This window comes from Macrotis lagotis, chromosome 2 (genome assembly GCF_037893015.1).
Source record: "Macrotis lagotis isolate mMagLag1 chromosome 2, bilby.v1.9.chrom.fasta, whole genome shotgun sequence".
Classification (NCBI taxonomy): Eukaryota; Metazoa; Chordata; class Mammalia; order Peramelemorphia; family Peramelidae; genus Macrotis; species Macrotis lagotis.
The window spans coordinates 172,603,384-172,631,055 of record NC_133659.1 but is presented as its reverse complement, the minus strand read 5'-3'; the positions used below and the strand labels follow the sequence as shown (position 1 = coordinate 172,631,055).

Here is a 27,672-nt window from a genome sequence, read left to right as displayed (position 1 = left end):
CAGCAACATTTGATTGGAATTAGTGCCACAAGAGAGTAATGTGTCATCAGGTTGGAAATGTGAATTGAATCAGACTATGAAAGATTCTAAATGCTGAACGAATGAAGTTGTATTTTATTGTAAAGGCAATGAATGAGAAGCCAACAATACTTTTTGAGTAGGGAAGTGAAGACTCCTTGTACTCTGAGAATATGTTTGGCAGCTATACAGAAAATATATTGGAAAGAAAAGAGACTGAATACAAGAAATCAATAAGAAAGGCCAGGGTTGTTCCTAAAGCACATTTCAGCACATGCTGAAACATCTCCCTACTGAATCTAACTGAAAATAGAAAATCCTCCGCTTGGATTTTACATTAATCACAATCAGGTAGGATGTTACTTTTTCATATAAATCATATACCATTCCCTTTCTCACATTCTTCCTTCCTGCCACATTGGCTTACTTGCAGTTCATCGTATAGGAGATTTCTCTTGCATTTGGTCCTTTGCCCAAATCTGGAATACCGCTCTACTTACCTCAGCTTCTCAGCTTTAAATAATCCCATCCAAATCCTAATGATTCCACCTAAAATTATTTTTTGTCTTGTGTTTACTGTATTTAGTTATAGATGTACATGCTATTTCCCTAACAAGCTCCCTGAGGGAAAAGATTGTTTCTTTTTTTGACTATGCATCCTCTGTGCCAAGAACAGAGCAGATAATTCATTTTTTTTTTTTTAGATTTTTGAAAGACAATGACATTAAGTGGCTTGCCCAAGGCCACACAGCTAGGTAATTATTAAGTGTCTGAGACCAGATTTGAACTCAGGTACTCCTGACTCCAGGGCCGGTGCTCTATTCACTGTACCACCTAGCTGTTCCAGACAATTCATTTTTGACGATACCTGGATGAGATGGGGCTGAATCTATGGAAGGTGATAAGATCACCAAAAAAGAAAGGAAAGGCTCCAAAGCTGAGGTATGGGTTTTATATGCATACCATGCTTAAGGAACAGGATATGGATTAGGATCTTTAAAAAAAAAAAATCACAGGATCAAGATTTAGACTGGAAAGTCTTTTAGTCTATTCTTCTCTTTAATACATTAGCAAACTAGAGTCCAGAGAAGTTAAGTGAATTAATTACAGGGAGTAAGGATTTTTCTTTTTTTTTGGTTTGGTTTTTGCAAGGCAAAGGGGTTAAGTGACTTGCTCAAGGTCAAACAGTCAAATAATTATTAAGTGTCTGAGGTCGCATTTGAACTCAGGTCCTCCTGGCTCCAGGGGTGGTGCTCTATCCACTGTGTCACCTAGCTGCCCCAGAGTAAGGATTTAAAGATGTAGGATTTAGACCTAGGTCTCTAACTCCAAGTCCACAGTTCTTTCCACTGCCAACCTTCAGATCTGCCAGTCTAGATCTGAAGCCCAGGTCTCTATCCACTCTGTCGAAAGGCTTCTATAGGCAATTCTCCTGTATGTTTCCTAGGGAGAAGCTTTGTAAACTTTATTACTAGAAGCACAGAAAAGGAATCGACAAACCAATAGAAGACTACAGCAACAGTTAAGATGAAAGCTGTTCCAAACTTTAAGTCTCAGTTTCAAGGTCTGGAAGATGCAGGTCTTTTAGACTTCTATAACAGAATGAAATGTGATAGGCTAGGCAAGAGCTTGGCAGAAATATTTTAAATGACTACTTCCTGTGATTTTTGAAAGAGTGAGATCTTTTAAAGTCAAAGGAGGAGGACTCAGTAGAAAAGTTAAGATTGAATTTGTAGGGGAGGCTAGGTGGCGCAGTGGATAGAGCACCAGCCCTGAAGTCAGGAGGACCTGAGTTCAAATCTGGCCTCAGACACTTAATAATTACCTAGCTGTGTGGCCTTGGGCAAGCCACTTAACCCTATTGCCTTGCAAAAAACTAAAGATTGAATTTGTAGTAGAGAAAGGAATGGAGGAAAGCATGGGGTAGATTCCTACAAGTACTACTCTTCAAAAGTAGTGGGTTTAACTTAGGGGAAAAAATAAATTATCTTTTTTTTATTCAACAGAAAGGAAGGAATAAAGGGTGGAGATAAGAAAGTGTTTAAGATGGGAAGAATGAGAACTGATGGCACTCAGTTCAGTTAGCTCCAATCTTTCTTTCATGTAGGAGGTGAAGTCACTTGCTGACAGCAGGTGCTAAGATTTGAAAAAAAATGGCAAATGTTTCTTGCAGTCATAGATAAAAGGAGCAAAAAGTTCATCTGAGGGCAGCTAGGTGGCACAGTGGATAGAGAACCGACCCTGAAGTCAGGAGGCCCCAAGTTCAAATCTGATCTCAGCCATTTAATAATTACCTAGCTGTGTGACCTTGGGGGCAAGTCACTTAACCTCATTGCTTTACAAAAACTAAAAATAAATAAATAAATAAGTAAAAATAAAAGAAATCTGAAATACCATTAGCATTATTTCTAAAAGAAATATCAAATTGTTTGATACTTGTTTTCTTTTCCCAAAGTAATAATGTTATTCCATCTCCCAAATGAAGCATAATATACCATGGGCTACCTACATATTATTATTATGCGACCTGAATTTAGAGTATAAAAAGATGATTTGCATTGTGACTTTAGGAAGCTAAGGATATATGTCAAATCAACTGTTATAACCCTAAGAGCAAAAGTCATTTAAATATTTTCAATGAATAGCTTGTCCTTTCTGTTCTGTGACTTAAAATGACCAATACTACTTACTAAATGGAAGCATTACCTCCAGATCTGCTTGTTGCTCTAGTTGTTGTACCATTTTCATTGTGTTATTCAAAGTAGCACGAATACAGTTCATAGACTCTTTCTGTTCAACAGCAACTTGTTCCAGTTGGGCACACAAAGTCTTATATCGAGACTTCATCATTGACAATTCCTTTAACAGTGTTAATGGATTTTCCTATATCATGTTGGAAAACATAAAAAGAAAGGAGAAACTAATTATGTTTAAATTGAATACATTCACATCACAATATAACACATATTCAGTCATTTAAATTGGTCTGTATTCACTATCAAATATATTCAGGATATTATTTAAATATACTTTTTTTCCCTCAATGAGAGAGGTCCTGCCTTCAAAGCAGTTTAATGTAGCTTGATGTACACATGTGTTATACATATAACCAAATCCATATACATATGTATCTACATAAAAATAAACCACACACATTAAAACAGAACTTCTTTAGTCCAATTTGAATGCAACATTATACTAAAAAAGTTACTAAACAGAAGGAAATTATTTGACCTCAATACTTACTATTAGACATACTCAGAGGAGGTGGAAGAAATGAGGAAAATGTCTCATATATACAAAAATATTTTTTAAAGCAGTGATTTTCATAATAGTAAAAAAACTGGAAGGAAATTATTCAGTGACTGGGAAAATAGCTTAATATATTAATTAATTAATATTAATATTAATACCCTAATATATTAGGACACATGAATATAAAAGAAAACTACTATGGTGTCATAAGAAATTATATTTTGATGCAAGAGACTGAGTGAGGAGTGGCTAGGTGGTGAGGTGAATAGAGCACTGGCCCTGGAGCCAGGAGTACCTGAGTTCAAATCTGGTCTCAAACACTTAATAATGATCTAGCTGTGTGGCCTTGGGCAAGCCACTTAACCCCATTTGCCTTGCAAAAACCTAAAAAAACAAACAAATAAAGAAGGACCTGGAAGATCTCCAGTAGGAGCTTTGTCTTTTCTCCTCATTGCCTCCGAACATCCATTTCTGTCAGTATTCTCATTCTTCCCTTCTGGATCATAGAAATAGAGTTTTTCTCCTTTCATCAGTAAATTTCACTATTTTTATACCCTTCCCATTTCTAATGCTTTAAATCATCCTTACTCTTAAAAATAATCTCAATTCAGGGCTGCTAGGCGGCGCAGTGGATAGAGCACTGGCCCCGGAGTCAGGAGTACCTGAGTTCAAAACTGGCCTCAGACACTTAATAATTACCTAGTTGTGTGGCCTTGCGCAAGCCACTTAATCCCATTTGCCCAGCAAAAAAAACCTAAAAAAAAAAAGAATAATCTCAATTCAAATATGGCCTCAGAGACTTATTAAAGCTATGTGTTCCTGGACAAATCTCTTAACTTCTGCTTACTTCAGTTTCCTAGAATGTAAAATAAGGGTAATAATAATATCACCTACCCCCAGTGTTATTGTGAAGATCTGTCTTCCTTTCCCTTGGTTTCAAAAGGGATTAAAATCAAACTACTATCAAAACTAATATTTATACACAACATTAAAAATTTGCAAAGCACCTTATACCTATTATCTAATGTGAGAGAAGTTACTTCATATACATTAGATTGGCTAAGGTGACAAATGCTGGAGGGATTGGCAGAAAACAGGCATATTGATATTACTATTAGTGGAGATGTAATAACATTATGTTCAAAAATTTTGTGAAATAGAATTTTTTTGGAAAGTTGTTTGGAATTTAAAACATGGTACAAATGTAGCTAAACTCTCACACTATATTATGAAAACCTGTTTAGCCCATAATATAACTGAAATACTATACTTTTTTTAGGTTTTTGCAAGGCAAATGGGGTTAAGTAGCTTGCCCAAGGCCATACAAGCTAGGTAATTATTAAGTGTCTGAGGCCAGATTTGAACTCAGGTACTCCTGACTCCAGGGCCGGTGCTTTATCCACTATGCTACCTAGCCGCCCCCTACTATACATTTTTAAAAAAATATTTAATATTTATTTATTCTCATTCTGTATAAATGTTTTTTTTATACATTAATAAAATATGCTTGTTTAACAGTAAACAAAATACCCCCCCCCAAAAAAATATAGACTCACTTGAGCAATAAAGTAATGGATAGGGAAAAAATTAAAATAAAAAAAATAGTAATAATTGTAGGTATGGACAGGTGGCACAGTGGATGGAGTACCAACCCTGGAGTCATGAGCCCCCAAGCCCACATCCGGCCCCGTACACCCAACAATCACCCAGCCATGTGACATGCAAGCCACCCGAACCCCACTGCCCTGCAAAAACCAAAAAAAAAAAAAAAAACAAATAAAATAAAATAGTAATAATAGTAGGGGTGGCTAGGTGGCAGACAGAGCATTGGCCCTTGAGCCAGGAGCACCTGGGTCCAAATCCGGCCTCAGACACCCAACGATCACCCTGCTATGTAGCCCCAGGCAGGCCACCCAGACCCATTTGCCCTGCACCCTCTCTCAAATAATAATAATAATAAAAAACGTGCTTGAGTCTTTGTTCCAACACCAATAACTCTGTCGCAGGTGGATCACATTCTTTATGATAAGTCCATCGCAAAAGTTACTTGAATATTTTTCCACTATTGCCATTGCTGATTGCAACTCCCTCCTTTTGTATTTATCCACTACCATGTACTATATTTTCTCTCTCCTTTCACTGACTCTGCTGTAGCGTAGCTGAGTGGCACAGCGGACAGATCCCTGTTCCTGGGGCTAAGAGGCCCTGAGCCCCCACACCACCCCTTAGGCCCAGCATCCACCTGGCCCTATGGTCCTGGATAGGCCATCCAATCCCAGCCCCTTGCATATCTGACCACTCTCCCCCCATGGTCCATCCTCTCCTCCATCACTCACATCCCCCCCCCTTCCCCCTGTCCCCCGCCTTCTTACTCCAGATGTCTACACCTCATTGAGTATATATGCTGTTTCCTAGCCACCTCTGATGAGAGCAAAGATTCCCTCATTCCCTCTTGCCTTCCCCCCTTCCATATCATTGCAGTAACTCATTGTAATAAATAAAAATCTTATTATATGAAATATCTTGGCCTATTCCCCCCTCTCCTTTTTCTTTCTCCCATTACATTTCCCTTTTTTCTACTGACTCCATTTTTACTCCATATTTTATCTTCGAATTCAGCTTTCTCCTGTGCTTCAACTATAAAAGCTCCCTCTATCTGCTCTATTAACTGAGAAGGTTCATATGAGTATTATCAGTGTCATTTTTCTATGCAGGAATACATGCAGTTCATCATCATTAAGTCCCTCATATTTTCCCCTTCTCCTCCAATCTCTATGCTTCACCTGAGTCCTGTATCTGAAGATCAAACCTTCTGTTCAGCTCTGGCCATTCCAACAGGAACATATGAAATTCTCCTGGTTCATTGAAAGTCCATCTTTTTCCCTGGAAGAGGACATTCAGCCTTGCTGGATAATTCATTCTTGGCTGCATTCTAAGCTCTTTTGCCTTCCGGTATATTATATTCCAAGTCCTATGAGCTTCCAACGTAGCTGCTGCTAAGTCCTGTGTGATCCTGACTGCAGCTCCACGATCTTTGAATTGTGTCCTTCTGGCTGCTTGTAATATTTTCTCTTTGACTTGGGAGTTCTGGAACTTGGCTATAATATTCCTAGGGGTTGGTTTTTTGGGATCTCTTTCTTGGGGGGAATCGGTGGATTCTCTCCATTTCTATTTTGCCCTCTGCTTCTAGAATATCAGGGCAATTTTCCTGTAGTAAGTCTTTGAAAATGATGTCAAGGTTCTTTTCCTGATCATGACTTTCAGGTATTCCAATAATTTTTAAATTACCTTTCCTAAGTCTATCTTCCATATCAGTTGTTTTTTCAATGAGATATTTCACATTTTCTTCTAATTTTTCATTTTTTTGGTTTTGAAGTATTGATTCCTGATTTCTGGTAAATTCATCAATCTCCCTGAATTCTATTCTTTGCCTGAAGGATTTGTTCTCCTCAGAGAGTTTTCTTATCTCTTTTTCCATCTGCCCAATTTTGCTTTTTAAAGCATTCTTCTCCTCAATAACTTTTTGAACTGTTTTATCCATTTGACCTAAGCTGTTTTTTAGCATGCTATTTTCTTCAGCATTTTTTTGGATTTCCTTGACTAAGCTGCTGACTTCATTTTCATGTTTTTCCTGTATCTCTCTCCTTTCTTTTCCCAGTTTTTCTTTTAACTCCCTCATTTGATTTTCAAAGTCTTTTTTGAGCTCTGTCATAGCCTGAGCCCAATTTCTGTTTTTCTTGGAGTCTTTAGATGCAGGAGCTTGTGCTTCCTCATCTTCAGACTGAGTATATTGATCCTTCTTGGGTTCATAGATAATGTATTTCTCAATGGTGTTTCTCTTGTTTCTCTGCTTGCTCATTTTCCCAGTCTAAGCCTGTTTTGGGGGTGCTTCCTGAGCTTTTGGGACACTCCCACAGGGGTCTCAGTGTGTAAGGCTCTGTCCTCCCTCCTGGTTTGTAAATGACCACAAGCTCCCCCGCCCCACTCTGCCACGGGGCTGAGGTGAAGGAGGGCCCTGCTGTTCTATGGGGGAGCCTGGACTGTGATCAGGATCTGAATGTGGTCAGAGCCCCAGGGTCCCATTCCAGGGGCAGAGGACAGAGCTCAGCAGTCTCTCTCTTTTCACTCCCCTCCTTTAGCTCAATGGGCTCATGCCATGGGGGCTCCTGCTTACTGGCTCCGCCTGCTTCTGTTTCCTGGATCTGGAATGCAGTGGCCAAGCAGCTCTCTGTGTGCCCTGAGGGCTGCTCATTCCGGCAGAGGTGCCCCTGCTGTTCCCCCACTTTGTGCCCAGTGCTCCCCGGGGTGTAGCTCAGGAAACTCCCCCACTGCTGTGAGCTGCGGCTCCCAGCGCCCTGGGGCTGCCCCCAGGAGGCTGAAGTTCTTTCGCTCTGGCAAGCTACCCGTCTTGGGACCTGCCCCTCCGACCCCAGGGAGCAGAGCCTTTCTGCTCTTTTCCAAGTTATCTTGAGTAGGAGCACTGCCTCCCTGGGTCCCTCTGTGGGTTCTGTCTCTTGAATATTTAGTTAGAGTCCTTAGTTTCAAAGATTTATGAGAGAGTGCCCAGGACATGATCCACTCTTGTTGTCATCTTGGCTCTGCCCCTACTACACTTTTTTAAAAAATATTTTCAAATGTTTTAATTTTTCAATTACATGTAAAAACAATTGCTAATATTCAATATTTTAAAAATTTGAGTTCCAAGTTCTCTTCCTCTCTCTCTCTCTCTCTCTCTCTCTCTCTCTCTCTCTCTCTTTCCCTCCTCATTAAGAAGGCAAGATATAAATCATTACTTAGAGAAATGCAAATTAAAGCAACTCTGAGGTACCACCTCACACCTCTCAGACTGGCCAACATGACCAGAAAGGATAACGATCATTGTTGGAAGGGTCGTGGGAAATCTGGGACATTATTACACTGTTGGTGGAGCTGTGCACTCCTTTGGAACTACACCCAAAGGGCAACACAAATGAGCATACCCTTTGATCCAGCAATACCACTACTGGGTCTATACCCTGAAGAGATGATGAAAAAGGGTAAAAACATCACTTATACAAATATAATCATATTAGCCCTGTTTGTGGTGGCAAAGAATTGGAAATCAAGTAAATTTCCTTCAATTGGGGAATGGCTTAGCAAACTGTGGTGTATGTATGTCATGGAACACTATTGTTCTATTAGAAACCAGGAGGGATAGGAATTCAGGGAAGCCTGGAGGGATTTGCATGAACTGATGCTGAATGAGATGAGCAGAACCAGAAAAACACTGTACACCCTATCAGCAACATGGGGGTGATGGATCAACCTTGATGGACTTGCTTGTTCCATCAGTGCAACAACAAGGGACAATTTTGGGCTGTCTACAATGGAGAATACCATCCGTATCCAGATAAAGAGCCATGGAGTTTGAACAAATTTCAAGGACTATTCTCTTTAATTTAGAAAAAAAAACAGATATCTTATTGTCTGATCTTGTTATCTCTTATATTTTTGTTTCTTCCTTAGGGATGTGATTTCTCTCTTATCACACTCAATTTGGATCAATGTACAACATGGAAACAAAATAAAGACTGACAGACTCCTTTCTGTGGGGGGTGGGGGTGGGGGGGAGGGAAGTAAGATTAGGAGAAAAATTGTAAAACTCAAAAAAAATCTTTAAAAAGAAAAAAAAGTAAAAAGAAGGCAAGATATAGGTTGTACATCTGTAGTCATATAAAACATATTTCTATATTAGTCATGTTGTGAAAGAAAACATAGACCAAAAAATCCCAAGAAAAATAAAGTTGTTTTTTTTTAAAAAGTATGCATTGATTTATATTCAGACTCTATCAGTTATTTCTCTGGAGAGGGACAGCATTTTTCATCCTAAGTCCTTTAGAACTATGTTGGATCATTATATTTCTGAGAATAGATAAATCATTCACAGTTGATCACCGTACAATATAACTGTCATAGTATACGATGTTCTCCTAGTTCTGATCATTTCACTTTGCTTCAATTCATCTAAGTCTTTTCAGGTTTTTTCTGAAAGCATCCTGCTTATCATTTCTTAGAATACAATGAAATCCATACTTTCAATGAAGATTAGTAAGGAAAAAAATGGTTGCTATAAAAATCACAAAAGAATAACTTGTTTTGCCTATTTTAGATGCTGATGTCTGAGAAATTTAAAAATAAATTTTAATTATATCATGTTATATTACCTAGCATTCCCACAGATGAACAGCAGAGAGAATTTTGGGGAGATTCTGATGAGGTCTTTTGGATATGTTCAAAAGCCTCTCATGTTAATGAAACTGATTTTTAAAATCTTGTCTAATTTCACTTGAGAATATATAGCTCACTCAACTTAGTGCTAGAGGAAATTTTAGAAGATCGTCTTATACAACTTTTTATAGATGAGGAAACTGAGCCTCAAAGAGATTAAACTGTCCAATTGTAATAGAATTTATATTTAAATTCAGATCTCTGAAATTCAATCTCTCAAAATACAGTGTTTTTTCCACTATAATACACAGCCTTTCCTACACTAAATTTGAGGTGCCACCAGAGACCCAAGGAAATTAAGTTATAACTTAGGAAGAATCACAAGAAAGAGGATAAAAGGATCAGAGAAGAAAAATCAGGCCTACTGAATTCTAAGAACTCTTAGGAGCATTTGCTTTCTAAAAATCTTAAGACTCTTATCCATCTCAGAAGTTGCATTTCTAATCCCTATTCTCTGCTGTGAAGGTAAAATTCAGCACTAATAGATTTTCTTATTTCAAGGTATCTCAAGAAAGTCTCTGTCTTTTTTTTTTTTTGCAAGGCAGTGGGGTTGAGCCGCCTGCCCAAGGCCACATGGCTAAGTAATTACTAAGTGTCTGAGGCCGAATTTGAACTCAGGTACTCCTGAGTCCAAGGCCAGTGCTCTATCCACTGCGCCACCTAGCCGCCCCTTAGAAAGTATCTTCTGTCAATTATATACATCCTGTCATTTTCTACTACAAATCCAAGAATATATTGAGGGATAAAGCTCTAGAATAATGAACTATTAAAGTAGAAATGGAGTAAAGGATGTTGAAAAAGAACAAATCACCTGTGGCCCACTGCTGTTCTCATGATCCTAAGATCAAAAATTTAGAGCTGACAGGGACTAAGTCAAATTCTTCATTTTAGAGATGAAGAAACTGAAGCCCAGAGTTGAGATGACTTGTTGGATAACATGGGATTGAAAATCAGAGACAGGATTAGAAGCCTCAATCCTCTAACTCTATATTTGGTTCTTTTTCTACTATGCATCTCAAGGGAAAATGGAAAAAGCCCCTGCATGTTAAATAGACTTTCTTTGGAAAACTTATTGGAAGGCTTGGACAAGAATCACCCAGGTAAGATTGAGATGAGTATTTTTGAAAGGAATATCCACAATTACAATTTCACAATATCAAATGACTTGCTACACAGTCAATGTTACCAACAGAATATATGCCAGAAGAACTAACAGTCACAAAATAATATTCTATTTTAAAATTATATTTATTGTATAATTTACCTCTGAAGAATCATCAGGAAGACTTTTTTTGACTTCAAATTCCAGCTTGTGTTGAATGTAATCCAGATCAGATTCTGCTTTCTGGAACTAAGACAAGCAAAAGTAGATAAAAAGGTATTAATTTATTAAGCATAAACACATAACCAAAATCTAGCCTGATAGATTTATTGCCCATTCCTCCCTTTCCCTTATATTTTTATTAATGTCAAAATATTATATAACTGAAAAGTCAACACAGACAAGGAGTAACTGAAAAGATCAAACAATGTGGTATAAGAAGTCACTGTAAGGTCACATATTTTTGTATTTATATATATCCTTTTCCTGTGAACTAGGAAGGAACTCAAAAGTTCCCAAGAAATACTAAAACTACTCAGTTAACTCTAAGATATTTTTGTTGGAACAATATATGGTTAAGAAACAAATTCTCCCCCTATTGCCTTGTAAGAAAAAAAAGAAAGAGGTCCTCCCCTCAGTCTTTCCAAATTTAAATCACTGAGTTGTGCTATATGTTTAAGACCTGAAAAAATTTCTGGGCAACATGTTATTAGAATAGATCAACATGGAATATATTTTATTATGCCTTTTTTTTAAGACAAAAAAAGTTAAAACAAATTGTTCACATAGAGCAAATATTGAATTATCTTTTGCAATAGAAGGAATGAGAGAGCCAAAGGAAAAGTGAATGCTACTTTCCATTATGAGAATTTAAATAAGATTCAAAATGGATTTAAAACTAATGATAGTCAAATTATTTAACTATGACTTATAACTATAATTTTTAATTGTATTTTACTTTTTTCCCCCAATTACATTTCAGGGCAATTTTTAGTATTCATTTCCCCCTACTTTAATATTTTTTTCCAATTGCATATAAAGATAGTTTTCAATTTTTCACTTATATAAGGTCCTGAATTCCAAATCCCCCCCCCTCCTGTTTTCCAAGAGAGCAAGCAATCTGATATAGGCTTATACATGTACAATCACATTAACCATATTTCCACATAAGTCATGTTCTTTTTTTTTTTTTTTTGCAAGGCAATGGGATTAAGTGGCTTGCCCAAGGTGTGAGGCCGGTCTGAGGCTGGATTTGAACTCAGGTACTCCTGAGTCCAGGGCCAGTGCTCTATCCACTGCACCACCTAGCCACCCCTATAAGTCATGTTCTAAAAGAACAAAAAAAGAATAAAGGGAAAAACCATGGGAAAAGAAAAAACAAAAAAAGTGAAAAAAAGTATACTTTCATCTGCATTCAGACTCTACTATGCTTTCTCTGAATGTGGAAATTCCATCATAAATTCTTTTTACTTGGATCATCATATTATTGAGAAGAGCTAAGTCTATCATAATTGATAAACACAATGCTACTGTTACTGTGTACAATGTTTTTCTGGTTCAATTCATTTCACTCAGCATCAGTTCATACAAATCTTTCCAGGTTTTCCTGAAATCTGCCTATCAACATTTCTTACTACACAATAGTATCCCATTTTATATACATATACATACATATATACATATGTATAAGTATATACACACACCACAGCATATTCAGTCATTTCCCTCTTAATGGGCATCCCCTCAATTTCCAAAATTTTACCACCATGAAAAGGACTTATATAAATATTTTTGCACATGTACATCTTTCTTCCTTTTTTAGGATCTCACACAGATCTCATACAGATCTCATATTAGTATTGCTGGATCAAAGATACAAATGGTTGTCTTTTGACCATAATTTCCAAATTGCTTCCAGAATGATTGGAGATTAAGGGGCGGCTAGGTGGTAACTCCAGCCCTGGAGTCAGGAGAACCGAGTTCAAATGTAGCCTTAGACACTTAATAATTACCTGTTTGACCTTGGGCAAGTAATTTAACCTCTTTGCCAGCACAAAAAAAAAACCAACAGAATGGCTGGATCAGTTTGCAACTCTACCAACATTACATTGGGACCAACAGTCCCAATTTTCCCACATCCTCTCCAATACTTACCATTTTCCTTTTTTTGTCATATTAGCCAACCTGATAGGTGTGAGGTAGACTTACAACTATTATCAACCAAAAAAACTATATACATTAAAAAATTATCAAGGAAAACTGCCCTGTGTTCTAGAACCAGAGAGTAAAAGAGAAATTGAAAGAATTCAATGATCATTTCCTAAAAGATCCCAAAATGAAAATTCCCAGGAAAATTATAGTTAAAATTCAGAGCTTCCAAATCAAGGATAAAATTTTGCAAACATCAACCTTCCCCTTCTCCCCCCAAAAAAACCAGCAACCCAATTCAAATATTGTGGAGTCAGAGTCACGATAAAACAAGACCTAATAGAGCTCCTACTTCAAAGGATTGGAGGGCTTGGAATCTGATATTGTGAAGGTAAATGAATGAGAATTAGAACCAAAAATCATCTGCCCAGCAAACTTTATATCAAAAAAATAAAATAAAGGTAAGGAGTGAAAGAGAGGGATGGCTGTAATGGGCTAAGAAAATAAAATTAAAGAATGAGAAATTTGGAAACATTTGGAAAAGGGGGAAGGGAGAATTAGAATGGGGGTAATTTATCACATGTAAAACACACACAAAACTGCTTTTATAATAGAGGGAAAGTTGGAAGGGTGGAAGATAAACACTCAGATTAATATAGAAATCTATTTTTCCCTGCCAGGAAATAGGAGCAAAAGATTTTAAGAGGAGGGGAGAAACTGATAGAAAGGAGGGCAGATTGAGGAAAGTGATGGTCAGAAACAAAACACTTTTGGAGAGGGTGAAATGAAAGAGAAAAAGAAAAGGATAGATAAGACAGAAAAGATGGAAGGTAATACACAGTAATCATAGCTGTGGATAAATTTTTATAGCACGTTTCTCTGATAAAGACCTTATTTCTCAAACACAGAAAGAACTGAGTCAAATCCATAGGAATAGAAGTCATTTCTCAATTGATAAATGGTCAGGGGTTTCATGGATCAGTAGTTTTCAGATGAAAAAAAAATCAAAGTTTTCTATAATAATATGAAAAAATGTTCTAAATCACAATTCAGGAAATGCAAATTTGAGGTACCATCTCATACTAATGGCTAATGTGACTGAAAGAAAATGACAACTGTTGGCAGGGATGTGGGAAAATTGGGACATTAAAAAAGCACTGCTTACAAAGTTGTAAACTGATTCAAGCATTTTTGGAAAGCAATTTGGAACTTTGCCCAAAGGGCTATAAAATTGGGTATACCATTTGACTCAGGAATAGCACTACTAGGTTTATATCCCAAATAGATATTTAAAAAAAAAAGGAAAATGACCTATATTCACAAAAATATAGCAGATCTTTTTTGGTGGCAGAGTTGAAAATTGAGGGAATATCCATTAATTTGGGAATGGATAAATGAGTTGTGCCATAAGATTATGTGCTCTAAGAAATGATGGAAAGAATGCTTTCAGAAAAACCTGGAAAGACTTATATGAACTGAAGCAAAGTGAAATTATCAAGAACCAGAAGAACATTATAAACAGTAACAGCAATGTTGTATAATGATCAACTATGAATGAAAGCTATTCTCAGCAATATAATGATCCAATACAATTCCATATGATTTATGATGAAAAATGATATTCACCTCCAGAGAAAGAACTGATGGGAGTCTGAATGCAGATTGAAGTATATTTTTTAAAATTTATTTTTATTTGTTTTTGGTCTATTTGCTTTCAGAATACAATTAATATGGTAACGTTTTATATGATAGCACATATATGAGCTATATAAAACTGCATGCTTTTTTTTTGTTTTTAAAATATATTTAAGGCAATGAGGTCAAGTGATTTGCACAAGGTCAGACAGGAAATTATTAAGTGTCTTGAGGTCGAATTTGAACTCAGGTCCTCCTGACTCCAAGGCCTAGACTACCCAACTGCACCACCTAGCTGCCCCCTAAACTACATGCTTTTTATTTTTAAAGGTTTTTCAAGGCAATGGGGTTAAGTGGCTTGGCCAAGGCCACACAGCTAGGTAATTATTAAGTGTCTGAGGCCGGATTTGAACTCCACCACTCCTGACTCCAGGGCTGGTGTACTATCCACTGTGCCACCTAGCCACCCTGCTGCATGTTTTTTTAAATTTTTTTTTTAGGTTTTTGCAAGGCAAATGGGGTTAAGTGGCTTGCCTAAGGCCACAAAGCTAGGTAATTAAGTGTCTGAGACAGGATTTGAACCCAGGTACTCCTGACTCCAGGGCCGGTGCTCTTATCCACTGCGCCACCTAGAAGCCCCCACCTTCATGCTTTCTTAAAGAGGGAGGCGGGAGAGAATTTGAAACTCAATTTTTAAAAAAAAAAATGTTAAAAATTCGTTTTTACAAGTAATTGAAAAATGAAATATTAAATCAATAGAAGACTATCCACAATCAATGTTACCACTTCTTCTACTGTTACTCTGTTCTAAATTCTCTACAATCTGGTTTTTGATCTCATCATTCAAATGAAATTGTTGCATCCAAAGTCACCTATGATCTCTCAATTGTCAAGTGTATTGACTTTTTTAAAAAATCATCTTGGGGCGGCTAGGTGGCGCAGTGAACAGAGCACCGGCCCTGGAGTCAGGAGTACCTGGGTTCAAATCCGACCTCAGACACTTAATAATTACCTAGCTGTGTGGCCTTGGGCAAGCCAACTAACCCCACTGCCTTGAAAAAAAAAATCATCCTTCTAGACCTCTCTACAGACTCTGACATTGTAGATCATCCTGTGCTCCTCAATACTCTGCCTTTTAGGTTTTTTTGATGCTTTCCTCCTAGTTTTCCTATCAACTTCTCAGCATCTGGAATTTTCATGCAGATGCTGATTTTCAAATATAGTTATCTAGTACTAACCTCTCTGCTGACTTCCAGTTTCTCATCTTCAAATCAATATGTCCAAAAATGGAATTCATTATCTTTTCCCCAAAACTTTCCTTTATTTGTAACTTCCCTATTACTGTTGAGAATATTATCCATACTCTTAGGCCCTGAGGCTTGCAATCTAGGAATCATTCTATCCTTACTCTCATCTTCCTTATTCAATTTGTTGCCAAGGTCTGTCAATTTTTACATTCATAGTATCTTTTGAATATACACCCTTCTCTCTTCTGACACTGCTACCATTTTGGTACAGGTTCCTATTACTTCATACCTGGACTACTGAAAGTGTGCTTGTTGGTTTTTCTGCCTCAAGTCTCTCCTAATTCTAGTTCATCTTCTATTCAAGCTGCCAAAGAGATCTTTCTAAAGTAAAGATTTAATAATGCCATCCAGTTACTCAATAAACACTAGGATTGAATATAAAATCTCGGGTATTCAAAGCTTTTCATAATCTACTCTACCCTGTCATCTTTCCAGTCTTCTTATACATTATAACCTACCAAATACTATGTGATCCAGTGATCCTATGCCCTCTTCCTTACCATTGCTGCCTCCTGGTTTCCCTAACTTCCTTCAAGTCCCAGTAAAATCTTACCTCTTATAGTAAGTTTTTTTTACTTTATCCTTTACTTCTAAATGTCTTTCTTCCATTAATTATCTCCAATTTATCCTATTAGTTTGTTCATACATAGGTATTTATTTGCATGCTGTCTCACGGACCAGACTGAACTCCTTGAATAAAGATAGTCTTTTGTCTTTTGATTCTTCTGCACTTAAGGCAGTTCTTGGCTTAGTAGGTGCTTAATGTTTTTGTCATTCAGTTATTTCAATTGTGTTTGGTTCTCTCAGATTCCATTTGGGATTTTCTTGGCAGAGATACTTGAGTGGTTTATCATTTCCTTTTGAGCTCATTTTACAGATGAAGAAACTGGCAAACTGGGTTAAGTGACTTGGAGAGGGTCACACAGCTAGAGTCTGAATTTGAACTCAAGTCCTCCTGAATCTAGACCCAGAGTTCTATCCACTGCTCTATCTAACTTTCCATTTGGCAGAACTAGGCAACTTCTATTTTCCCTCTCTTAGTTAGGAGTCTCTGGAAGCTAGTGCAGCGGGGTGATCTAAAGGCCTACAGGTCATCAGGCAGGGAATCAATAATGGGTCAGTATGCAGACCCACTCACTGCAGGGTCTCCCCCTTCACCAGGAGCCAACGACCCTAAGCTTGGATGAGCTTTTCTTGAAGCTTCAAGTACAAGATGGAGGATCTCAGCCTCAGACCTGTCCTTCATCCAGATCAGGATGTTTACCTTGAAGATCTCTTCCAGTTGCAGGGCATCTAGTTCCTGACATAGTGCTCGTACCAGTTATCAAAATTAGGGGATTTGAAAAACCACCTATACAGACCTAGCCAACTACTGTTGGGTGAGCTGGGATTCCACATGCTCCAGGGTTTTGAGGAAGTCATCTTGAAGGACAGTATGAATATATGGGGGGGAAGTCTTCCAGGGAGTAACTGTCCTCTGCAGAGTTATCAGGCTTATCATGAAATGCTCCCATGGAATAATAAAATTCTGACTAAGCTCCAGGGGGTGCTGTAGAACCACCTTCCTCTGGATATATTTCAATAATCTCTTTTTTTGTTTTTGTTTTATGCAAGGCAGTGGGGTTAAAAGTGACTTGTCCAGGGGCAGCTAGGTGGCATAGTAGATAGAGCCACTGTTCTTGGAGTCAGGAGGACCTGAGTTCAAATGCAGCCTCAGACATTTAATAATTACCTAGCTGTGTGACCACTTAACCCCATTGCCTTATTTTTAAAATACTTAAAAAAAGAGATCCCACAGCTAGGTAATTATTAAGTGTCTGAGGTTGTATTTGAACTCAGACTCCTGACTCCAGGGACAGTGACTCTATCTACTTCACCATCTAGCTGCCCCTCAACAGCTTCTTAATGAATGAATGAATGAATCTTTTTGTGTGGGAGGTAGAGAGTCCTGGTTTAGTGTCCAGGATCTTTTTAACTTTCTGAGTTTCTTTATCATGCCAAAAATTTTTAAGATGAGTTAAAAATGTAAATAGTTTTCCCATGTATTTTTAATTGATGTCAAAATGTTATATATAATTGAAAATCACATGTACTCCACAGTACTTTAAGACAAATTATGGAGAATTTTCACAAAACAACAGAGCCTTTCTTTTTATCATTGACCTGTCTGTCATTTTGAGATTTAGGACTTTCAATATTACCTGAAACTATCATGTCTATCTTAAGCTTTCTTCAAATCAAGTTATGAAGAAGTCACCTTAGAAGATTAAGAAAAATTTTTTTAATGCATTATAGTTCTACTTAAAGTTCAAAAAGAATAAACTTATTAACCACAGTCCTCTCTCTGAGGTGAGTAGTTTCAGCTGCAGCCACCTGCAACTATTAGAATAGGTAATTATTTAGCATATAAGGATTCAACAAGAAGCAAGAAATAATGATCGTTTGCCAGGAACATTTACTTTAAGACAGAGCAACCAACACTGACAGTTTCTTTTTAATGGATATACTCTTGCATTTAATTATTGCATTGTTCTTATTATCTTCATTATACTTGTGTTTAGAAAAGACTTTACAATAAAAGCAGTTACAAATGGGCTATGAAAGACAGAAAGAGAAGCAACCAAACAAGGAATAGCAAATTATGCCAAGAACTGAGCAATAAATTGAAGCTAAGAATGGAGAAATGCAGAACCTGTTTGTTTGACTCTAGGTATCACAGTGGACAAGAGAGTAGCAAAGAGGTGATTAAAGAAATATTTCAACCTGGGCAAAACCTAAATATGATACTGTTAGGGACTGTTGTGTGTGGGAGCACTGTAAACTATCATTACCAGATGTCCTTAAGTACAAGAGCCTTGTTTTACTAAGTGCCACAGGAGTGGGAGTGGATTAGAGACTGGGAAGGATATTTTAGCAGTGGTATTTGGTTCAATAAATGGAGTTCTTGGGATCTTGGAGAACTTTTCATCCTTGTCTTCCTTGTCTCCCACCCCTCCAATGCTTGCCTGGGGAAGATTGAGGGAGTCCAGAAAGGGACTCAACATAGGATGTCCAGTAAAGGGACTCAACATGATACTATCAATAAAGTTCATGAAATTTACATTACTGTTGTAGTAGATAAAGCTGGAAATTAGTAGATAAAGCTGGAAATTAGTTAGCAGCTCAAACTAAAAAGTGCTTTTTTTGGCAATGAACAATCAGCAAATAGCAAAGAGAAGGAGAGTGCAAAATTTTAATACTGTCTTTTCCACTGTTAACTTGGGCAAGTTTTGTACATACTAGTCATTTTATAAGGATCTGGAAGACAGAAAAAGAAGAATGGATAATCACATGATAGATGGATGTCCAACATTGGTAAAACATAGGCAAGAGTTATATAGGATGTGCAAGAATGAATGAGGTGTGATCTGCATTGTTAGAAGGATATCCCAAATCCATGAGATCACAGATCTATGAGTATTCTGTTGAATTGGACCTCAGTATGTTTTTTCCAGTAAGATGACAAGGTGGGTCTGAAGTTCTACCTCACACTCTCTGAAATGGTAAAAATAACAAGACAAGACAGTCAATGTCAGAGAAAGTATGGACAGGTAACAAATGTGTGACTTGTGAAGCTGTGACAAGTCTTAACTATTCCAGTTTGGAATTGTCCTAAAGGAATAACTGAAATAGTCATACCCTTTGACCTACATTGGTCCTACATTGGTCCAAGAAGGTCAATGATAAAAAGAAAGGTTCTATATATTCTAAAATACTTTTTACTGTGGCAAAGAACTAGAAAGAAATGGATGCCCATAAAGTAGGGAATGACTGAAGAAATCACGGCATACAAATATAATCAAATATTACTGCACTTAGAAAAAATGATGAAAATGATCAATTCAGAGAAATCTGGAAGTTTATATGCACTGAACATGAATGAAATGAGCAGAACCAGAAGGAAACAATTTAAAGAACTCTGAAAGACTTCGTAAAATTCTGAACAATCTAATAAATCAATCATGACTTTAGAAAACTAAAGATGAAGCATACTACACATCTCCTGGCAGAGAGATGATAGAATAGAGGTACAGAATTATTCATATACTTTCAGAAATGGTCAATTTGTGAATCTGCTTTACTTGACTATAATTATTTGTTAGAAGAAAGAACATCTAGGTAATAATATCGATGAAAAACAAAAAAAAAGGAATATCAATATTATGGTTTTAAAATTCCAAGAAAACAGAATAAAGTTTTTATGGCGATCTAGATAAGAATAGTTTTGCTATTGTGTTAAATATGGTGTATATACTTTTAAAAATCCAGCTTATATAAGAGAAATGCAGTTTCATATGCAAACCTCTTTTTTTCTAACTGTGAGTTCAATCTAGCTTCAGATACTTATTTTATGATTTTTTAATAATCCCTAGCACATAAAGTTTATTTTGTTTTAAAAAATTACATTACAAAGAAAAATGAATATATGAGATGCATAAAGAGGCATATCTCCCAAGAATAGGAGTTTGGGACACACTTCATAAAAGACAATGATAAGCTGGAGAGCATCCAGAGGAAAGCAATCTCAACCCTGAAAGGTCAAGAATGGATGAAGATAACTGGGGCATATTTAGGGCAGGTTGAAGAAATGAGGCTAAGGGATGTCATAGTCATCTTTAAATTTGTGAAATACTGTCTTGTTCTGTTTGCCCCTGCATGGGAGAACCAAGAGAAAAGAGAATTAATTGCTAGGAGGCAATTTTAGGTTTGGTGTAAGGAAAAAACTTCTTTATAATTAGAGGAAATGGGCTATAGTTGGGCAAGAGCAGGCTGCCTCTAATTAGAGCTCCTCACAGAAAAGTGCTAGATTTACCACTTGTCAGGTGTATTTCCGAGAGGACTGTTTTTCAGATATGGGCTGGACTAGATGGCTGGTAAGTACACTTCCATCCAATTTACAAATTTTGTGAGTTTGTGGACTTCTAACAACAACAACAACAACAAAAGTACAAGGATTCAATATTTTCTTTAATTTATATTTGTATTAATGAGAAAGCTAGCTACAATTCTGTTTTTACTAATCAAGGATTATGACATCTTCTTTATCAGTTCTTTCTTCCCTGGCCATTGTTTTTTTCCAAACACTAAAATCCTATAAGCAATATTGCATTACTCATAGCTATGGGACACAGCAGAGACAATATCTATAGAGAGATCTGGGATCTGGTATTACCAACAAGAAATGTATTTTTAAATTACACAGTAGGAAACTATTTTTTTAAGGTTTTTTTTTTTTTGCAAGGCAGATGGGGTTAAGTGGCTTGCCTAAGGCCACACAGCTAGGTAATTATTAAGTGTCTGAGACCACATTTGAACCCAGGTACTCCTGATTCCAAGGCTGGTGCTTCATCCACTATGCCACCTAGCCACCCCAACAGTAGGAAACCCAATTTTATAACTGACCAATCATGATATTCTCCGAACTGATTAATATGCAATAATTCAAGACTGTTTAGTGGATTGAACTAATATACTGCCAGCACACTTCTTTCAAATATCCCTCTCTGGTACAAATGAGACTCCTGGGAAGTTGGATAATTGCCTTATAAAATAGTGAGATGGCAGTTACTGCTTAATTAACTTTAGTTCTCCATTTTAATAACTATTAGGGCCTTTAAAAAAAACCACATTACATTAAGATAGCTTAAATAATACCAAGAAAACCTCATAATGTGATTTAGGAATTATAGTGTTTTAGTAAAGCTAGGATGAAAAGCAGCAGTATCTATCTTTAGAGAATAAAATTAATCTAAAAGAGTGGGCAACTGGCTTAAAAGTTCATAGAAATAAATTTAGGGAGCCCCAAGGATTAGTTAATTTAAGATTTAACTAGTTTTATATCTTATGAATTACTCTGGGAAAGAAATGAATTTTTGTAATTATCATGAAAGTCACAGGACAGCTGAGAAAGTCAGTTAAGAGGTCTGAGCTGTATATGTTAAGCATATAAAGCATATTTCAAAGAGTGCACTGCCTTACTAACATATACAGTAATTAACTATGTGAGAAAAAGTGATCAGATGGAGAGAATGGGGGCAACATTTGGCTTAGGAACATTGGACTTGGAAACAAACAATAGTTTGCTAATATTAAGCCAACTTAAAAGTAAATTTAAAAAATAAATTTAATATTTTCTTCTAGTGGAATTACTTTCTTTTTTGCAAGTTTTTTTGCAAGGCAATGGGGTTAAGTGGCTTGCCCAAGGCCACACAGCTAGGTAATTATTAAGTGTCTAAGTCCAGAATTGAACTCAGGTACTTCTGAGTCCAGGACCAGTACTCTATCCACTGCGCCACCTAGTGCTCTGTGGAATTACTTTCTTCTACTCTCCTATTTTTTTTACTTGTCTAGGAAACTGAAGTTGATATGATGGCCCAACAAAAAAATGCCCTTGAAGCCCCACCACTGGGGGAATTATTCCCTTCTTTTCCTCACTTTCAGTGCTAATAATTACCTGAAACTCAGCTGCACTCGCTTTGTTTATATCATCTGGAAACGACTCTGCTTCCAAATCTGAACTGACTAAAAAGAAAAACCAATCCTCTTTCCCCTCATCTATCCCTTCTTCCATCATCCTGAATACCTAGCTCAAACTCCTCTTAGGTTGATATAGGAGGATAGCAAGAGTTTCCCCTTCAAGTTTATGTGCTGGAGTAGAGATATAATGAAACTCTTTGATTACTTAGGTAATTGCTATAAGAGAGAAGAAAGTTCTCTTCAATTAGAATTTTCCCAAAGAAATGATAAGATACTGATTAGAGAAATGCAAATTAAAGCATCTCTGAGGTACCACCTCACACCTCTAGACTGGTCAATATGACCATAAAAGACAATGATCAATGTTGGAAGGGATGTGAGAAATATGGGACACTAATACATTGTTGGTGGAGCTGTGAACTCATCCAACCTTTCTGGAGAGCAATTTGGAATTAGGCCTAAAGGGCAACAAAAAAAATGTGCATATTCTTTGATGCAGCAATACCACTACTTGGTCTAAATCCTGAAGAGATTATGAAAAAGGGTAAAAACATCACTTGTACAAAAATATTCATAGCAGCCCTGTTTGTGGTAGCAAAGAATTGGAAAATGAATGAATGTCAATTAATTGGGGAATGGCTGAACAAATTGTGGTATATGTATGTTATGAACACTACTGTTCTATTAGAAACCAGGAGGGATTTCAGGGAAGCCTGGAGGGAATTGAATGAACTGATGCTGAGTGAGATGAGCAGAACCAGAAAAACACTGTAAACCCTAATAGCAACATGGGAGTGATGTTCAACCTTGAAGGACTTGCTCATTCCATCAGTGCAACAATCAGGAACAATTTTGGGCTGTCTGCAAAGGAGAGTGCCATCTATATCCAGATTAGGAGCTGTGGAGTTTGAACAAAGTTCAAGGACTATTCCCTTTAATTTAGGGAAAAAACAGATATCTTATTGTCTGATCTTGTTACCTCTTAGACTTCTCTTCTCCTCTTTAAGGATATGATTTCTCTTTCAACACATTTAATTTTGATCAATGTATAGCATGGAAGCAATGTAAAGACTATCAGACTGCCTTCTGTGGAGGGTAGGGGTAGGGAAGCAAGATTGGGGGAAAAATTGTAATATTCAAAAAACAATAAAGAAAACCTCATCATCTTTAGATTACCATCCCATTCCTCATTAGAATACAAGCTTCTTAGGGGTGGCTAGGTGGCATAATGGATAAAGCACCAGCCCTGGAGTCAAGAGTACCTGGGTTCAAATCCAGTCTCAGACACTTAATAATTACCTAGCTGTGTGGCCTTGGGCAAGCCACTTAACCCTGTTTGCCTTGCAAAAACAACCTAGAATACAAGCTTCTTGAGGGAAGGAATTGTTTTTCCTTGTTTTTTTCCTTTCGTATCCCTAGAGCCTAGAACTGTGTCTGGCACATAGTGGGTAATTACTAAATGTACTATTTCAAAATATGACCTTAAAAAGAATTGGTCAAATTCTTGACCAATATATAAACATCTTAAACTCAATAAATCTAGATAACATAGGGTTTAGTATTCATCTTTGGTAACAACTTTTTTGCCTCCATGAAACTCATTCAGATTCTATTGCATATTGTATTTAATCATAACAATTAATTTCTTTGAGAGACCCATTTGGTTAACACAATCACACACATACACACAAACACGGGGAAAAAAACCCAAGTCCTTAAATTAAGAGAGGCAACAAATTTCCATAACCAATCATGAGAAGCAGTGTGTGAGCAATGGATATTTTCCTTAAAGAAATTAGGCTTTAGTCCTTCAGGCAATGGATAGATAGGAAGATGTTTATCTGAAGAGGTAATATTCATTGAGAATAGTTTTTTAAAACAAGTAAAAACAAAACTGCAAGTCTATACTGGCTCTGGAAGACAAAAATGTTACAGAAGTATTAAAGTCAGATGCCTTTTCTTTTTAAAGGCAGTAAGTGTTGCTTATTTGCTGGGCTCTTTTTTGTTCTTAATATAAGGTAAGCTAACTATATCCAGGGTTTTAAAAACAAAGATGAAATGTAAGGCTATATTCCAATAGACTCAACATCCAAGCAAGTATCAGACTTTTGGGAGTCACTGCTACAGGGTTAAATGTTTTAGTTCCTTCTCTTACGTGACAGCAAAGTACTTAGGGAAAAAAAAAAAAGAAAAAATTAACTAAACAATTCCAGTACTAGAAAAATGGGAAAAATCCCACATGTTCCAAAATATTGATAGCAGCTCTTTCTATAGTTGTAAGAACTGGAAACTGAGGGGATGCCCATCAACGGGGGAATGGCTGAACAAGTTATGGTATCTAAATGTTATGGAATACTATTATTCTATAAGAAACCATGAATGGTTGGTCTCTAGAAAAGCATGGAAAGAATTACACGACCTGATGCTGAGTGAAGGGAGAAGAACCAAGGGAACAATGTACACATTAATAACATTTGTGACCTAATCAAATATAATGGATGCAACTCCTCTCAGCAGTTCAAAAAGGTACAAGATAACATCCATATTCAGATGAAAAAACAAAACACAGAATCTGAATGAACACTGTTTACTTTAAATTTTTTTCTTGTTTTTTCTTCCTACCCCATGATTTTCTTTCTTTTCCTTTAGTCCTAATTCCTCATACACAAAAAGCTAAGATGTACACATGTTAAATACAAATGTATAGGTACAACTTCACTGGACTGTTCACTGCTGAGGAGAGGCGGGGTAGAAAGGGAGGGAGGAAGAAAATAATGTAAATCTATAAATATGCAAGTAAATAATTGCTGAAAAACTTTCATAACATGTAACTGAAAAAATAAAATAAAAAACAAAGTGGGTCTCAAAGCCAAAAAGGCAAGTTAAAGCCCATAATGGCTGAGTGACCCTGGGCAAGACACTTAATTCTCAGAAAGGGGTTTAATTTGTTCATTCTTTTCAATTACTTACTGATTAGATGTAACTCTTGGGGATATAAGTGAGGATTGGCTGAAGAGGTAAGATAGATAACAAAGATTAGTATGTCATAGTCCCTACCTGCTAAGAACTTAGAGGGCAGCAAGGAGAAAGGTATATACAAATAACTGCAATACAAAGCAATCATTAAGATGAAATGCTGATGTGAAAAAAAGAGGATAATCCTGCCTAAGTATTACAGTGAACTTTTTTTTTTTAGGTTTTTGCAGGCAATGGGGTTAATTGGCTTGCCCAAGGCCACAGCTAGGTAATTATTAAGTGTCTGAGGCTGGATTTGAACTGAGGTCCTCCTGACTAGGGACGGTGTTCTATCCACTACACCACCTAGCTGCCCCTACAGTGGACTTTGACAGCATTTAGCAATATTTGTTAATAATGGTATTAAATTATCCATTCTGCTAAATAGATGATTCAAATGAAATTTCATAATACAAAGTTATCAGAATTTTCAGTTCCAAACTCTAAGTTAAAGCTGACATTGCTAATTCCACCCTTTTTAAGTCAAAAGTCTAAATTTCTTATAAACAAAAAATGAAAGATATAGTTAATCTGATATTGACAAATCAGTAGTTTTAGGTACTAAGTCAAAATGTAAAGCTACAATGGCTTTTCTTGATCTCTATCCCACTACTCCAGCTTTGAGTAAATTCCCCTTCAAAAAGCTACCCATATATATCCATATTTGCTTACCCAGACAGGCCAGGGAAGTTTCATTTCTGTATTTATTATCTAATACCTAGAATACTGCCTGGCACATCATACTTGCAAACTGATAAAATTGCTGACAAATATCAAAGCTTTTATTACTATAAACACTATTTTTTATTTCTTTTCATCTTCCAAGAAGAAACTATGTGTTATTTCAGGGACTCTATAAAAATACACGTTAACTAATCTGCAAATGGTCTCCAAAGGAAGGTTCAACAGCTGGCAGACCCTTGGGGACATTATTTCCACTGTCTCTCATTTCTACTTGTAAATTTAATAACAGTGAAATTGAAATTAAAGATTGTAGGCACAAATAATAGTAAACCTAAATGCAGACTGAAGAAGTGTCTCTGATGTATTTTTATCTTTGAGTTTCACTTCCAATGAATGGTGCTATTTCTTCTCACTTTCTATGCCTACATAAAAAATATAAATGTTATGTGACACATGATATGAAAATTACACATGTTATGTAAATGTAACAAACTATTCAGATGAGGTCATTGTCAAGCATGGCTTTAACTACTTATACTAATCAAAATATTTATAGCAGTTAGTTATAGTTATAGTTATCAAAGAATTGGCAACAAAATATTTATTTGTCCATCACTTGGGAATGGCTTGTCATATATGAACATATGGAATATTACTATGTTTTAGGAAATAACTAAAGTGTGATTCATACAGAGAAGTACAGAAAGAATAACATGAACTGATACAAAGTAAGCAAAGAAAAAATATATACAATGATTAGAACAATGCAAATGGAAAGAGCAACAACCACAAAATGAATGCTGCAAAATTATAAAGCAGAAGAGATATGAAAAGACATTCCCCTCCACCTTTGTTGAAGTGAAAGGTCCATAACTTTAAAACATTAATATGTTTTCAGATTTTTTTTGGTATACTGATCAATTTTTTGTTTTTTTAAGCGAGGTAATGGGGTTAAAGTGACCTGCCCAAGGTCACACAGCTAGGTAATTAATAAGTATCTGAGCCCACATTTGAATATTCAGGTCCTCCTGACTCCGGGGCCAGTAAGTACTCTATCCACTGTGTCACCTGATCAGTTTTTTTAAAATATAAATATTTTGTTTTTCCCAACTACATACAATGGTAGTTTTAACCAATCATTTTTTTGCAAGGTTTTGAGTTTTTTAATTTTTCTTCCTTTCCCCTTCCCCCCCACAGAAAGCTCTACATTTGAAATCATGCTAACCATATAAATTGAATATGTTATGAGAATTAAATCCTAAAGGAAGAAAACATTAAGAGATAACAAAATTACAAAATACATAACAACTTTTAAAAATTGAAGATAGTAAGCTTTGTTCTTCATTTAAACTACATGCTGGTGGCTAGGTGGCGCAGTGGATAAAGCACCAGCCCTGGAGTCAGGAGTACCCGGGTTCAAATCCGGTCTCGGACACTTCATAATTACCTAGCTGTGTGGCCTTGGGCAAGCCACTTAACCCCATTTGCCTTGCAAAATACCTAAAAAAAAAAACCCACCCAAAAGCAAAAACATTTAAACTACACAGTTCTTTCTCTGGATAGATGACTTTTTCATCATAAATCCCTTAAAATTGTCTTTGATTATTGTACTGCTTAAATGAACAAGTCCATCACAATTGATCATCACCCCATATTGTTAGTCTGTATAATGTCCTTCTGGTTCTGCTCATTTCACTCAGCATCAATTCATGCAAATCTTTCCAG

At 36.6% G+C, this 27,672-nt stretch overlaps 1 protein-coding gene across 1 annotated transcript in view; it reads right to left on the bottom strand.

Moving 5' to 3' along the window:
* SKA2 (spindle and kinetochore associated complex subunit 2) overlaps window positions 1–27,672 on the bottom strand; it is a 56,450-nt gene that overhangs the window by 12,622 nt on the left and 16,156 nt on the right. The window contains 2 exon segments of the mRNA XM_074223588.1: window positions 2,725–2,901; window positions 10,805–10,891. Coding sequence (XP_074079689.1) covers window positions 2,725–2,901; window positions 10,805–10,891 — 264 coding nt within the window.